This window comes from Salvelinus fontinalis, chromosome 12 (assembly GCF_029448725.1).
Source record: "Salvelinus fontinalis isolate EN_2023a chromosome 12, ASM2944872v1, whole genome shotgun sequence".
NCBI classification, from domain to species: domain Eukaryota; kingdom Metazoa; phylum Chordata; class Actinopteri; order Salmoniformes; family Salmonidae; genus Salvelinus; species Salvelinus fontinalis.
Window position 1 is genome coordinate 25,050,488 of NC_074676.1, and position 13,790 is coordinate 25,064,277.

General features: G+C 43.5%; 1 protein-coding gene across 4 annotated transcripts in view; it reads left to right on the top strand.

Moving 5' to 3' along the window:
* The window catches only part of LOC129867048 (S phase cyclin A-associated protein in the endoplasmic reticulum-like), a 100,833-nt gene that overhangs the window by 44,825 nt on the left and 42,218 nt on the right, over positions 1–13,790 (top strand). For all 4 annotated transcript variants that reach the window (XM_055940159.1, XM_055940160.1, XM_055940161.1 and 1 more), the window contains 3 exons: positions 5,887–5,949; positions 6,094–6,220; positions 13,502–13,617. In XM_055940159.1, the coding sequence (XP_055796134.1) occupies positions 5,887–5,949; positions 6,094–6,220; positions 13,502–13,617 (306 nt within the window). The remainder of the gene's footprint in view (positions 1–5,886; positions 5,950–6,093; positions 6,221–13,501; positions 13,618–13,790) is intronic.

A 13,790-nucleotide genomic window follows, 5' to 3' on the forward strand; every position in this document is an offset into this window, starting at 1 on the left:
TGGTGTTCTCTGGCAAATGCCAAACGTCCTGCACGTTGTTGGGCTGTAAGCACAACCCCCACCTGTGGACGTCGGGTCCTCATACCACCCTCATGGAGTCTGTTTCTGACCGTTTGAGCAGACACATGCACATTTGTGGCCTGCTGGAGGTCGTCTCTGGCAGTGCTCCACCTGCTCCTCCTTGCACAAAGGCGGAGGTAGCGGGCCTGCTGCTGGGTTGTTGCCCTCCTACGGCCTCCTCCACGTCTCCTGATGTACTGGCCTGTCTCCTGGTAGCGCCTCCATGCTCTGGACACTACGCTGACAGACACAGCAAACCTTTTTGCCACAGCTCGCATTGATGTGCCATCCTGGATGAGCTGCACTACCTGAGCCACTTGTGTGGGTTGTAGACTCTGTCTCATGCTACCACTAGAGTGAAAGCACCGCCAGCATTCAAAAGTGACCAAAACATCAGCCAGGAAGCATAGGAACTGAGAAGTGGTCTGTGGTCACCACCTGCAGAATCACTCCTTTATTGGGGGTGTCTTGCTAAGTGCCTATAATTTCCACCTTTTGTCTATTCCATTTGCACAACAGCATGTGAAATGTATTGTCAATCAGTGTTGCTTCCTAAGTGGACAGTTTGATTTCACAGAAGTGTGATTGACTTGGAGTTACATTGTTTAAGTGTTCCCTTTATTTTTTTTGAGCCGATTTTGCAGGTTTTCCTACTTACAAAGCATGTAGAGGTCTGTAATTTTTATCATAGGTACACTTCAACTGTGAGACGGAATCTAAAACAAAAATCCAGAAAATCACATTGTATTGGATTTTTAAGTGGTTAATTTGCATTTATTGCATGACATAAGTATTTGATGACCTACCAACCAGTAAGAATTCCGGCTCTCACAGACCTGTTAGGTTTTCTTTAAGAATCCCTCCTGTTCTCCACTCATTACCTGTATTAACTGCACCTGTTTGAACTCGTTACCTGTATAAAAGACACCTGTCCACACACTGAATCAAACAGACTTCAACCGCTCCACAATGGTCAAGACCAGAGAGCTGTGTAAGGACATCAGGGATAACTGGGATGGGCTACAGGACAATAGGCAAGCAGCTTGGTGAGAAGGCAACAACTGTTGGTGCAATTATTAGAAAATGGAAGAAGTTCAAGATGACGGTCAATCACCCTCGGTCTGGGGCTCCATGCAAGATCTCACCTCGTGGGGCATCAATGATCATGAGGAAGGTGAGGGATCAGCCAGAACTACACTGCAGGAACTGGTCAATGACCTGAAGAGAGCTGGGACCACAGTCTCAAAGAAAACCATTAGTAACACACTACGCCGTCATGGATTAAAATCCTGCAGCACGCAAGGTCCCCCTGCTCAAGCCAGCACATGTCCAGGCCCGTCTGAAGTTTGCCAATGACCATCTGGATGATCCAGAGGAGGAATGGGAGAAGGTCATGTGGTCTGATGAGACAAAAATAGAGCTTTTTGGTCTAAACTCCACTTGCTGTGTTTGGAGGAAGAAGAAGGATGAGTACAACCCCAAGAACACCATCCCAACCGTGAAGCATGGAGTTGGAAACATCATTCTTTGGGGATGCTTTTCTGCAAAGGGGACAGGACGACTGCACCGTATTGAGGGGAGGATGGATGGGGCCATGTATCGCGAGATCTTGGCCAACAACCTCCTTCCCTCAGTAAGAGCATTGAAGATGGGTCGTGGCTGGGTCTTCCAGCATGACAACGACCTGAGACACACAGCCAGGGCAACTAAGGAGTGGCTCCGTAAGAAGCATCTCAAAGTCCTGGAGTGGCCTAGCCAGTCTCCAGACCTGAACCTAATAGAAAATCTTTGGAGGGAGCTGAAATCCGTATTGCCCAGCGACAGCCCCGAAACCTGAAGGATCTGGAGAAGGTCTGTATGGAGGAGTGGGCCAAAATCCCTGCTGCAGTGTGTGCAAACCTGGTCAAGAACTACAGGAAACGTATGATCTCTGTAATTGCAAACAAAGGTTTCTGTACCAAATATTAAAAGTTCTGCTTTTCTGATGTATCAAATACTTATGTCATGTAATAAAATGCAAATTCATTACTTAAAAATCATACACTGTGATTTTCTGGATTTGTGTTTTAGATTCCGTCTCTCACAATTGAAGTGTACCTATGATAAAAAATTACAGACCTCTACATGCTTTGTAAGTAGGAAAACCTGCAAAATCGGCAGTGTATCAAATACTTGTTCTCCCCACTGTATTGGTTTTATAAAAAGTGTGATTTTTCGACAGTGGAAACCTGAAAAAACTAGAAACTATAACAACTGAATTTACCAAAAGATAAAAAGACACACTTTTTGAGATTGCGCAGAGGTTTTATTTTTCCCTCCAAACAATCAATTTAAATAGGATAATGCCAAGTTAAAATGTGATTGAGAATGGAGGGTAGGTCATTATGTGCTACTTGCTCAGCCCACAAATTAAAAATAACATTTAAATGATGTGCGCATCATACTCTTTCCCGGCTCAGTATTCTTTTCACTCGGGCCTTTAGCTTTCAGTTGGTACTGGCCCGGTGTGCCACTGGCAAATTTACATTAATGTCAAGCCTTTATTAGGTTGGTTCTGTATGGAATGCAGGTACATTATGGGATACAGGTCAGGTCATTTTCTGGTTCTCATTATCCATAAACTCAAAGTTAGTGAAAAAAGTTGGTCTAGAGCCCTACATACTCAACTGGTGGACCGCTGTCCTGATCTGGACCCAGAACAGTGTCAATGCGGACAGTGTGTTCCAAAACTTAATGCTATTGAGAATTGTGATAGTAGGATGCACATGGTGCAATTTCAAAATGTGTTAGTGCATGGGCAGTTTTCCTCTTGTCATTTTCTGACAGACCTTATTGTAGAGTGGCCAGATGGAAGCCATTCCTCAATAAAAGGCACATGGCAGCCCGCTTGGAGTTTGCCAAAAGGCACCTAAAGGACTCTGACCATGAGAAACAAGATTCTCTGATCTGATTAAACCTACTCTTTAGCCTGAATGTCAAGCGCCACGTCTGGAGGAAACCTGCCACCATCCCTACTGTGAAGCATGGTGGTGGCAGCATCATGCTGTGGGGATGCATTTCAGTGGCAGGGACTGGGAGACTAGTCAGGATCAAGGGAAAGATGAACGGAGCAAAGTACAGAGAGATCCTTGACGAAAACCTCCTCCAGAGCGCTCAGAACCTGAGACTGGGATGAAGTTTCACCTTCCAAAAGGACAACGACCCGAAGCACACAGCCAAGTCAACGCAGGTGTGGCTTCGGGAAAAGTCTCTGAATTTCCTTGAGTGGCCAGGCCAGAGCCCGGACTTGAACCCAATCGAGCATCTCTGAAAATAGCTGTGTAGCGACGCTCCCCATCCAACCAGAAAGATCTTGAGGTTCTGCAGAAAGGAATGGGAGAAACTCCCCAAATACAGGTGCCGACCTTGTAGCGTCATGGCCAAGAAGACTCGAGGCTGTGATCGCAGACAAAGGTGTTTCAACAAAGTATTGAGTAAAGGGTCTGAATACTTATGTAAATAGTTTTTTAAAGTTTTTAACACATTTACAGACATTTCTAAAAACCTTATTTGCCTTTGTTATTATTTGGGCGTTGTGTGTAAATTGACGGATTAAAAAAATATATATATATTGAATTTTATAATAAGGCTGTTACGTAACAAAATGTGGAAAGGTCTGAATACTTTCCGAATGCGCTGTATATAATATATTTATATTTTAAAAAGGAAGGTATAGTTTGCTGACGCTAGTTGGCTGTACCTGTGCCAAAACTTTTCAACATATAGCTTGTTCTCCATCTTGTTCTCCATCTTCTTTTTAAATGGTGAGACATTTCCTCACTTTTATTTCCCTGACTGATCAAAACTTATTTTCCCATGCTCTCTCTTCTCTGCAGCAGACGTACAGTGCCTTCAGAATGTGTTCACACCCCTTTTAGTTTTTCCACATTTTGTTACAGCCTGAATAAAAAATGTATTAAATTGAGATTTTGTGCCACTGATCTATACACAATACCACATTATGGAATTATGTTTTTCAACATTTTTACCAATGAATTAAAAGTGAAAAGCTGAAATGTAAAGTCTAACTATTCAACCCCTTTGTTATGGCAAGCCTAAATAAGTTCAGGAGTGAAAATGTGCTTAACAGGTCACATAAGTTGCATGGATTCATTCTGTGTTCAAAAATATTGGTTAACATGATTTTGGAATGACTACATACAATTATCTTTAAGGTCCCTCAATTGAGTAGTGCATTTCAAGCACATATTCAACCACAAAGACCAGGGAAGTTTTTTAATGCCTTTGAATAAAAGGGCACTGATTTATTTATTTATTTTTATTTTATTTATTTATTTTTATTTATTTTATTATTATTATAAAAAAAATGTTTACCTGTCCCATTGAGCATGGTGAAGTTATTAATTGGGCTTTGAATGGTGTATAAATACTCCCAGTCACTACAAAGATAGTTGTCCTTCCTAACACAGTTGCCGGATAGGAGCGAAACTGTTCAGGGACTCAACCATGAGGCGGATGGTGATTTTAAAACAGTTAGAGTTTAATGGTTGATATGAGAGAACTGAGGATGGATCAACAACATTGTAGTTACTCCACAATATTAAGCTAAATGACACAGTGAAAAGAAGGAAGCCTGTACACAATACAAATGTTCCAAAACACCCTGTTTGCAAAAAGGCATTTATTAATACTGTAAAGAAATTGTTAAAAAAAAAGCCAACTTTTTGTCCTGAGTACAAAGTGTTATGTTTGGGAAAAACACAACACGTCACAGAGTACCACTCTTCATATTTCCAAGCATGGTGGTGGCTGCATCATGTTATGGGTATGCTTGTCATTGCAAGGACTAGGGAGTTTTTTTTTAGGATAAAAAGAATACAGCTAAGCACAGGCAAAATCTTTCAGAAAACCTGGTTGACACTGGGAGACATTCACCTTTCAGCAGGACAATTACCTAAACCACAAGGCCAAATCTACACTGGAGCTGCTAATCAAGATGACGGGAGCATACATTTCTGACTGTTGCTTGTTTGAGATTTCTCTGAGGGATAAATGTTTGCTAATTAACCTTAGAAATAGTAAACATTGGTAACTCCCTAGTCAGTTTACCTAAAGCTTTTGTCTTTACTGGGACTCCACACTTTTATTTCTGGGTTTAATTCTGAGCTGGATTCACATTGACAGTGTTTATGATCTCCTCTATCTAGCTGATGCTAATGACTTTAGCCTTGTTCTGTCAGAATAGGTCTGGTCCTCTGGGGAAGCTCCACCTGTCCTCTTCTGGGATCTGTTAGTTTATCAGCTGCTTCCTGACCGTAAGATCTTCTGTCTGTTACTGGGATCAATAATAGCTCTTATCTGCTCTGGGATGCTAACTGTCTGACTGATGGACCGAGATGTTCTGTGTGCTACTAGTAGAGCCTGTCTTCTTTGCCATGTCTGCTGGTCTAATGCCACAGAGAACAGTCCTGATGACCAGGATTCAAAACACTGATGTATTTGCTACCCAAGTTAAAGTATACCATTCATATTTATTTAACAATACAGTTGAACAGAGAATGTGATATGGCATTGTAAAGTGATGAGGGTGGAATGTCATTATGAATGAAAATAGTAGATTGCAACATGGCACTATGCCCCTGTAGAATTAATGCATAATTTATTTTGAGCCAAGTTACTGGGGGAAAAGTTGACAGGCAAAATAAACACTCAGTCTTAACTTGACCTTTTTCTGTTCCTTCAGACTTTTCATCCTCCCCTGCCTTTTTAATGAAAGCTGGGGCACTCTTTTCCTCTTATTCAAAGAGTTCTTCTGTTCCTCTGTAGGGCAAAGGAGTATGAGACGTCAATGGAGGCAAAGACAGTCCCTGACTCCCCATACAAGGCCAAGTAAGTTCCCAACTACCGGTACACATTTATGCATTCTATCTCTTCTATTTAACTGTAGTGAATAATGATACAATGATAATTATGCATGGATGAATAGATGGATGAATAACAGGACTTAACCTCTCCCCCTCTCTTCCTCCCCAGGCTCCAGCGTCTGGTGAAGGACTTGGTCAAGCAGCTCCAGGGCCAGGACAGTGGTCAGTGGGCCAACACCAGGGTGTCAGGCCTGGACAGAACCCTGGGAGAGATCTCCCGCATCCTGGAGAAACAGGTACATCACTAACACCTAGCTGTAACACATTACTGAGACTTGCTCCTTGTCTGCCATTCTGTCAGAGCTTAGAGTCAGAGTGTGGAGTGGTGTTAGGGAGGGATGGGGGCAGTTCTCTCAACTGCGTTCTGTTTGGCTGCAGCTCTATCTGTGTGTCTCTCAGTCCTAGTGTAGAGTATCAGTTACTCCCCAACTCCTTGCCCTGGGTTATTTGTAATGCAGGCCAGATTAGCTATGTGTTTTCATTGGCCACATGTTACTAATAGAGGAGCTACCCATCACTGGACAGGCAAACATTTGTATGCTTCAGAAGTATTTGTGGGTTTATACAATTACATAAGGTTTTCCTAGAAGATGTAATCCAAAGGATCTCAAGTTACAATGGAATATAAGGCAGGAGTCTTCAACTTTTTCTCGCCCAGGGACCTGCTCCCAGGCAAACCATCGACCCAGGAACCCTCATCATACGTTAGCAAAAGAAGCTACAAAATCATCAGTCGAATGATAATGGCAAGAAGAAGTAATTAACCTTTTTAAATAAATAGATTTGGTAGATGGTTCTTTATTATTTTGACCTTCCCACATCATAATTGGAAGAGGAAGTGTAAATTCTAACATAGCCTATAAGCTCGAAAGGTAACTCAAACACATTTTCGCTAAGAGCAGCTGTGTAGCTGGTTAAACAAAAGTTTGCCATGTGTTGGCAAAAATGTATGTCCAAGTCAAGAAAGCTTACCAGCATTCAGCTGCACTTACCACACTGGTAGCCTACTCACGGGTGCTTTTTCAAAGCCTATGTCAGATACTCCAGTGGGTGTAATTGGCTCCAATGAGAGTAATTTGCTCAATATTTCGAGTTAAAAAATAGTAATCTTCATTAGAAAGACATTTTTCTCTTCTACTGTAGGTATGTTATTCTAAATGTGTTTATTATGTTTCTAGAAATAGTCAGAAAAACATTTTAAATAAATAAAACATTTGCGGACCCCCCCGCATTGCCTCGTGTCACGGATCCCCGGTTGAAAACCCATAATATAAGGTATTCCATTGACAGTCGATGCTTATCGAGAAAGCTATGAATGACAGACATTGATGACAACAGTTAACTTAAATCAATGTAATGAATATAAGAGAGACCCACTGTAGAAGATAGGCTTCGTTGGATGCCATTTTAAGGAGTTGAACTGCATTCTATTGACAGTGAAGCCCCAGCACACCCAGTGTGTGTTCATCAATAAGGGGGATGAATGGAGCACCTGTCACTGTTTGTGAAGGGGAGAACATACAGTGACAAGCCATCATTCTCCTGCCAAGATGCGGTTCAAGGCTTCATAAAGCACACTGTGCATTTTGGTGGGCGGGAGGATAGAGAGATGATGGTGTCTGGTCCTTGACAGGGGGAGGGATGGAGAGGCTATTACTGAATTTCCCCAGAGGGGGAGAGAGGTGGCACGGGTGGGTGGCACAGCACAGCAGCACAGTGTAATTGGAGAGGAGGAGTCCATGAGGGGATGGTGTTCAAGCTGTCGCTAACAGGGGGGGCTCCTCCCCTCAGCTCCATACTCTCCCTATGGGAGGTCAGGGGTCACTGGGCCAGGAGCCCTCCTCCATTCAACACTGGGATTGGTAGGTCAGCCAACTCTGTTTGGGCTTTACCGTGTGGTTAAAGCTCTTCACATATTTATAGAGCATGAAAACAATTGAGGAAAGCCCTACTCTGCATTAGTTTTGGTTGTGTAGAAGGGTGGAAGAGCTTAATCTAGACTTCATTCAGTATGGCTGTTAAACTCCCCCGTTAGCCCAGCCCAGAGCAGAGTGAGGCCTGGACTGAGGGGGTGGGGTGGGACATGGGGGCTGGGCTGTGAACCAGCCTGGGAGGCACTTCCTCCTCTAATCCCAGGACAAAGTCAAATAAATATAGTCTCCGTCAGCATGGGTGTCTGCCCCCTGAGTCGGGACCGTTTAGATTATTTGACCTAACAAGCATCTCTCGTGTGTAATTGACTCACCTAGAGATTTGTTTTTCTCTACGATATCTGATTCAGTCTCCACTTTCTCTGCTAATTCCTTAGACAACACCCAACACTCCCCCCTCCAAGGCAGCCTTAGTCAGGCTAACCACCCCCCCTCGCTGCTGCTCTCTGGGCTGGGCCTAGTCTCCGACCCCAGTACGCCTCTCCCTCTGTGACCACTAATGGTTTATTTTGTGTCAAACTAGATCTTTTTGTTGGGGAGTGGAGAGCTTTCCCTTCTATCATTTTTCTCCAGGATAATTTCTTAACTTTCTCCTCTCTTACCTTGGTAATGAGCTCACATATTTACACACTGGCCCAAATGTTTCTCACTGCTTTCAAATAAAGGCTGGCCTAAGATGGACAGCGTTTATGACACTTGAGGGACTGTCAGAAACACTGAGCTCTGAGAATGAAGACTGTATTTACATTTTCATTTGCCAGGTGTCATGGGCTGGTTGGGCTCCCCTTCGTGGCCAACCAGTGACTGGTTTTACCTGGGATGTGGAGGTGGGGGATTGTGGGGAATGGAGTAGCAGAGTAACAACAATATGGGGCCTGAAGGAGCCTGCCTAAAGTTGGCGGATGCAGCCAAAATCAGCTGTGTCCGAATTTTGTGAAAGGCCCAGGTTCCTGAGTGGTGCAGCGGTCTAATGCGCTGCATCTGTGCAAGAGGCATCACTACAGTCCCTGGTTCAAATCCAGGCTGTATCACATCCGGCCGTGATTGGGAGTCCCATAGGGTGGCACACAATTGGCCCAGCGTCTTCCGGGTTTGGCCAGGGTAGGCCATCATTGTTAACAATAATTTGATCTTAACTGACTTGCCTAGTTAAATAAAGATCAAATAAAATATACACTACCGTTCAAAAGTTTAGGGTCACTTAGAAATGTCCTTGTTTTTGAAAGAAAAGCTATTTTTTTTGTCCATTTAAATTAACATCAAACTGATCAGAAATACATTGTTAATGTTGTAAATGACTATTGTAGCTGGAAACGGTTGATTTTTAATGGAAAATCTACATAGGTGTACAGAGGCCCATTTATCAGCAACCATCACTCCTGTGTTCCAGTGGTACGTTGTGTTAGCTAATCCAAGTTTATTATTTGAAAATGCTAATTAATCATTAGAAAACCCTTTTGCAATTATGTTAGCACATATGAAAACTGTTGTACTGATTAAAGAAGCAATAAAACTGGCCTTCTTTAGACTAGTTGAGTATCTTGAGGTTTATGTTTATTAATCTAGTCTTGAAAGCTATTGGACTACACCAGAAACATGTATTTAAATACATGGTTCTGGATTAGACTACTGTAGTTGATTTGGAACGTCGCCAAACCTTTTACCATAACAACTAAATCATTTCAGGTAACTACAATTATTTGCTTCTATCCTTGAAGGATTTTACTACAATAAATGAATAGTCAGACTTATGTTGGCCAGAATAATACCTGCTATTGAATACTGCCCTTATTATGAGTTCAGAAGGAGTGTTATTTATCAGACAGACTAAAGCCTTTGTTGTTGCTGCCAACGTGAATAAAAAAAAGTCAGGGAAATCATTTAATTTGACAACATGTTTCTGACCTAACCAGGACAGATTTGCTTGAAGTCTATGAATATGACCTTTAGTATTTTAGTTCATATGTTCCCAGGATGGCTTACTCTTTGTAACCTTAATTGGGGTCATACATTGAAATCCCTCTGTGTTGTAGTTCCTCCATAGGCTGTGGTTTCTGTGGTGTGTCTGATTTTGCGCCTCACTAGTCCCTAATGAATGTCAGTCCAATTTATAGAATAAATTCCACCAGACTTGTTTCCCATTTACAGTCTCTCAACCAATCATCCCTCTTTATTGTACCAAACAGCATTCCATTACACCCGATAAACATACAAACTCTTACTCTCTGTAAATGTTTACCCCAGCAGTCTTGTTGTGGTTTGTCACTCCTCCCGTACATGCTGATGCTGGTTTAGACTATTCAACTTTGTTTACTCCTCACAGGCTTTTTTTGTAAGTGTATGTCTTAGTTATGGTCCAAGATTAAATGCATGTATGGTAGGGTATGTCTGCCCCGCTCACTCCATCTGTTATATTGCATGATGGGCCAACCAGTTTGAGGCTGTCCTGTGTCACACCCATAATGAACTCTAAGTCAGTTGTGCCCCAGCATCTGTTGGTGGGGCCAGAGGATCGGGGCTTTCCCCTCCTCTGTATCCCCTCCTCCCTGTCTTTGTGTCTAATTAGAGTGGCTGGTGGGAGGTGACTACAAAGAGATGTCCTGCTGGCCCTCCCTCTCTCTCCCTCTCATCCCAAAAGCACCTCTGTCACAGACACAGGAATTAGCAGCTGCCTGGCCTTCTGATTAGCTGGGGTAATAATGGTCACCAGGGGTAATAATTGTTTAAGATTCCTCCAGCTGTATAATTCAGTTTGGACTCGGCTGTCTGTCCTTGCCCCCTCACCTTTCCTCAAGTCTTCAGTCATGTTGGGGGTTTCTCTCTAGAATAAATGAGCCCCTCATCATATTACACTGTCACCAGAGTGTCTGCTCCTGAGTGGCGAAGTAGTCTAAGGCACTGCATCTCAGTGCTAGAGGGTTCACTACAGACCCTGGTGCGATTCCAGGCTGTAACACAACCGGCCATGATTGGGAGGGTTCATGGTGCGGCGCACAATTGGGCCAGCATCGTCTGGGTTAGAGTTTGGCGGGGGTAGGCCATCATTGTAAATAAGAATTTGTTCTTAACTGACTTGCCTTGTTAAATAAAGGTTAAATAAATAAAAGTCTGGCAAGCAGGGAGTGACAGGATGCAGACAGATCTCACACTGCTTCATAGGAACATGGAATGGGAGATTAAGTGAGATATATCTTTGTCTATCAGTGCAGGATAGTGCTGTGTTTCAACATTTTGGTTTTCATTCAGAGGCGAGTGTTGAGCCTCTATCAACGGGCAGTCACTGTCACCTTGTTTCAGTGTGTACAGCCACTGTCACCTTGTTTCAGTGTGTACAGCCACTGTCACTAATCATATACAAACAGACTTTCTGTTGCCTCTCCCTGATGTGGCTTGTTGAAAATATTTTTCAAATGCAGATGTTGTGACCATGACTTTGGAACCAGAAGCCTTTTGGCTATATGAAATAATAATTTGGCAACAATAGATACAACAGTTACTACATCACACATCCTATGGAGATCTCACCTTAATGTTGTTATACAGTTCCCAGCGTGGTTCAAGGGGTTATTTAATGAAAAACAGTTTTATTGTTTCCCTGTATGACTTAGTTACTGTACCTGAAAAAGTAAGTTCCAGAGGGTTCAGTTTAATATGGCGTGTAATTCCGCTGTTCTTGCAATTTGCTCTCTTTAGTTCTTGCAGTTGAAATGTTATTCTTCATTGATCTGGAACAGGAAGGCCTATTATTCCTGCTCTGCTCTACTGCCATCCACAGTACTGAGGCAGCAGAGTATAAAGTCGTATAGCTAGAGAAACACCACAGAGAGGACCACTCACTGAATACTGTACTGTTTCCTGCACCGATAACACCAATATTGATAGCCTAGATCTGATGGTGTGCTTTTGAGAAATGAATGATTGTATATCTCCACATCAGCAGATGGGTCTCCTCTTGGTCCTCTCTGGTAGGGATGACATGGTTATTGCAGACGTAGACTACCTTAAGATGTTGCCTAAAATGATTGGAGGTTAATCCTCTCCACCCATTCTTCTTCTTTTCCATCGCCACAGCAGATTGATCTGTCAAGCTGCCAAGGCAGACGCAGCCAAGGTGTCCCCGTCTGGCTTTAACGTCAGACAGCCAGGACTGGGCAGGTCCCAGTTAACTCCCTTAGAAGACCATTTGATTACTACAATGAAAGAGCTGCCTTTTCTCATTTAGCCCAGAAGCTTTTAGATGGGCGTGTTGATGGGTGAGTTAAGAGTGGGTTAAACCCAGCTCAGTGCTAGAGACCATCGTGATTTAAGTATGAAGAGTGTTGGTAACCTCCACAAAAGGAGGTTGGTCTCGTACAAACAGAATACAGCTACACACGGTGCTGATTGGACCATTGGAGAGAGTTCTATAATCCTCAGTGCAGGAGCTTTTCTGGTGTGCTTTTCAGTGTGTTGGTCCAAAATACTTTAACCCTAGCTGAGTTCAGTGTTTACTTGTCACCGGATCCTGAGGACTTGTGCCTTGGCACTCCGTGTGAGTGACAGATGAAGGGCTTATATATAATTTTGCATAGCGCTTCCTCAATGTGTTCAGGCTTGTTGGCAAACCCCTTATCTGTGGAACAAAAACACGTTGAAGTGCTTGGATTTAGAGGCTGTCACACTACCTGGGAGACGGTGACCTCATTAGGTGTAGAAGAAACCTCCAGTGTACCTCCGTCCGTCCTTGCGTGATGTGGTGAGGTGTGCACCCCCCTGGCTGTTCCGTCCGTGTGAGGAAAGCCCTCCATCAGCACCCACTCCACCCCTGAAGCCCTGCAGCTCCTATCCTCCCGGTCGACCCAGGCACTAACATGCCTGATAGCAGCCGCTTGCTCTGGGCTTTGGAGCTGTTGATTTATGGGACTGTGTAGCTGCAGCAGCATCTGACCAAATGCCAAGAGCTCTGACTCGTTTCTCCTATCCTAACAGCAGGGCACGGCCCTCTTCTTATTTAGGGCCTGTTTGATCGCTGTATCTATGACTCACTCTATGGACCACTGTATTGTGTTAGACTAAACATGTTGATCAGCTAATGATGATAATTGTTTACTATACATTTTAAATCCCATGTGCTAGCCTCAGCTGGGTGCACTACCTCGGTCAGAGTTATAGCTGTTTTCATATTGGAATAAATAAACAGTCAATTCAGCATGTATCCAAGACTCTTATCTTGATTGATGATTTTCTTTAGTAGTTTTTGTTTGATTTGTCAGTTATTTACTTTTCTAGAGTCTCTCCTCGGCCTGTGTTTGTGAGCACAGACCACCCTGGTTCTGTGTGTGTATGTGTGTGTGGAGGTCTGCAGAGTAACTGTCCTCCACTGAAACTTGGCTGGAGTGGGGGTGGAGCGCTGGGGTTGTGCACTTTTGAGATTTAACAGGAATGCTTTGGGGATCGCTGTGTTTTTCAGATTTCACTCCCGACTCCCCTTTGGAAGTGGGAGGTGAGGGGAAAAGAGCAGTTGCGTCCTCAGTGAGAGCAACGTGATACCCTTGTCCATCCGGCTCCCTGTTACCTGACTGCGGTTCTTGTTCTCTCCATCCACAGAACAATGAAGATCAAGTGGCATTCCAGGTGGGAGGGGGACTTTCTACTCTGGAACAGATTTTGCAGGTAGTCACTGCAACCTCCACCCCTACCGCAGTCTCACGCATTCCAATCAAGTGAGTTCCAGCTTTTACATTCAAATACAGCTAACCTAGTCTCCGCACACACTGTCTTTTGATACACTTTCTATTCAGATTAGAGGGTTTTACACAAACTACACTATATATACAAAAGTATGTGGACACCCCTTCAAATTAGTGGATTCGGCTATTTCAGCCACACCCGCTGC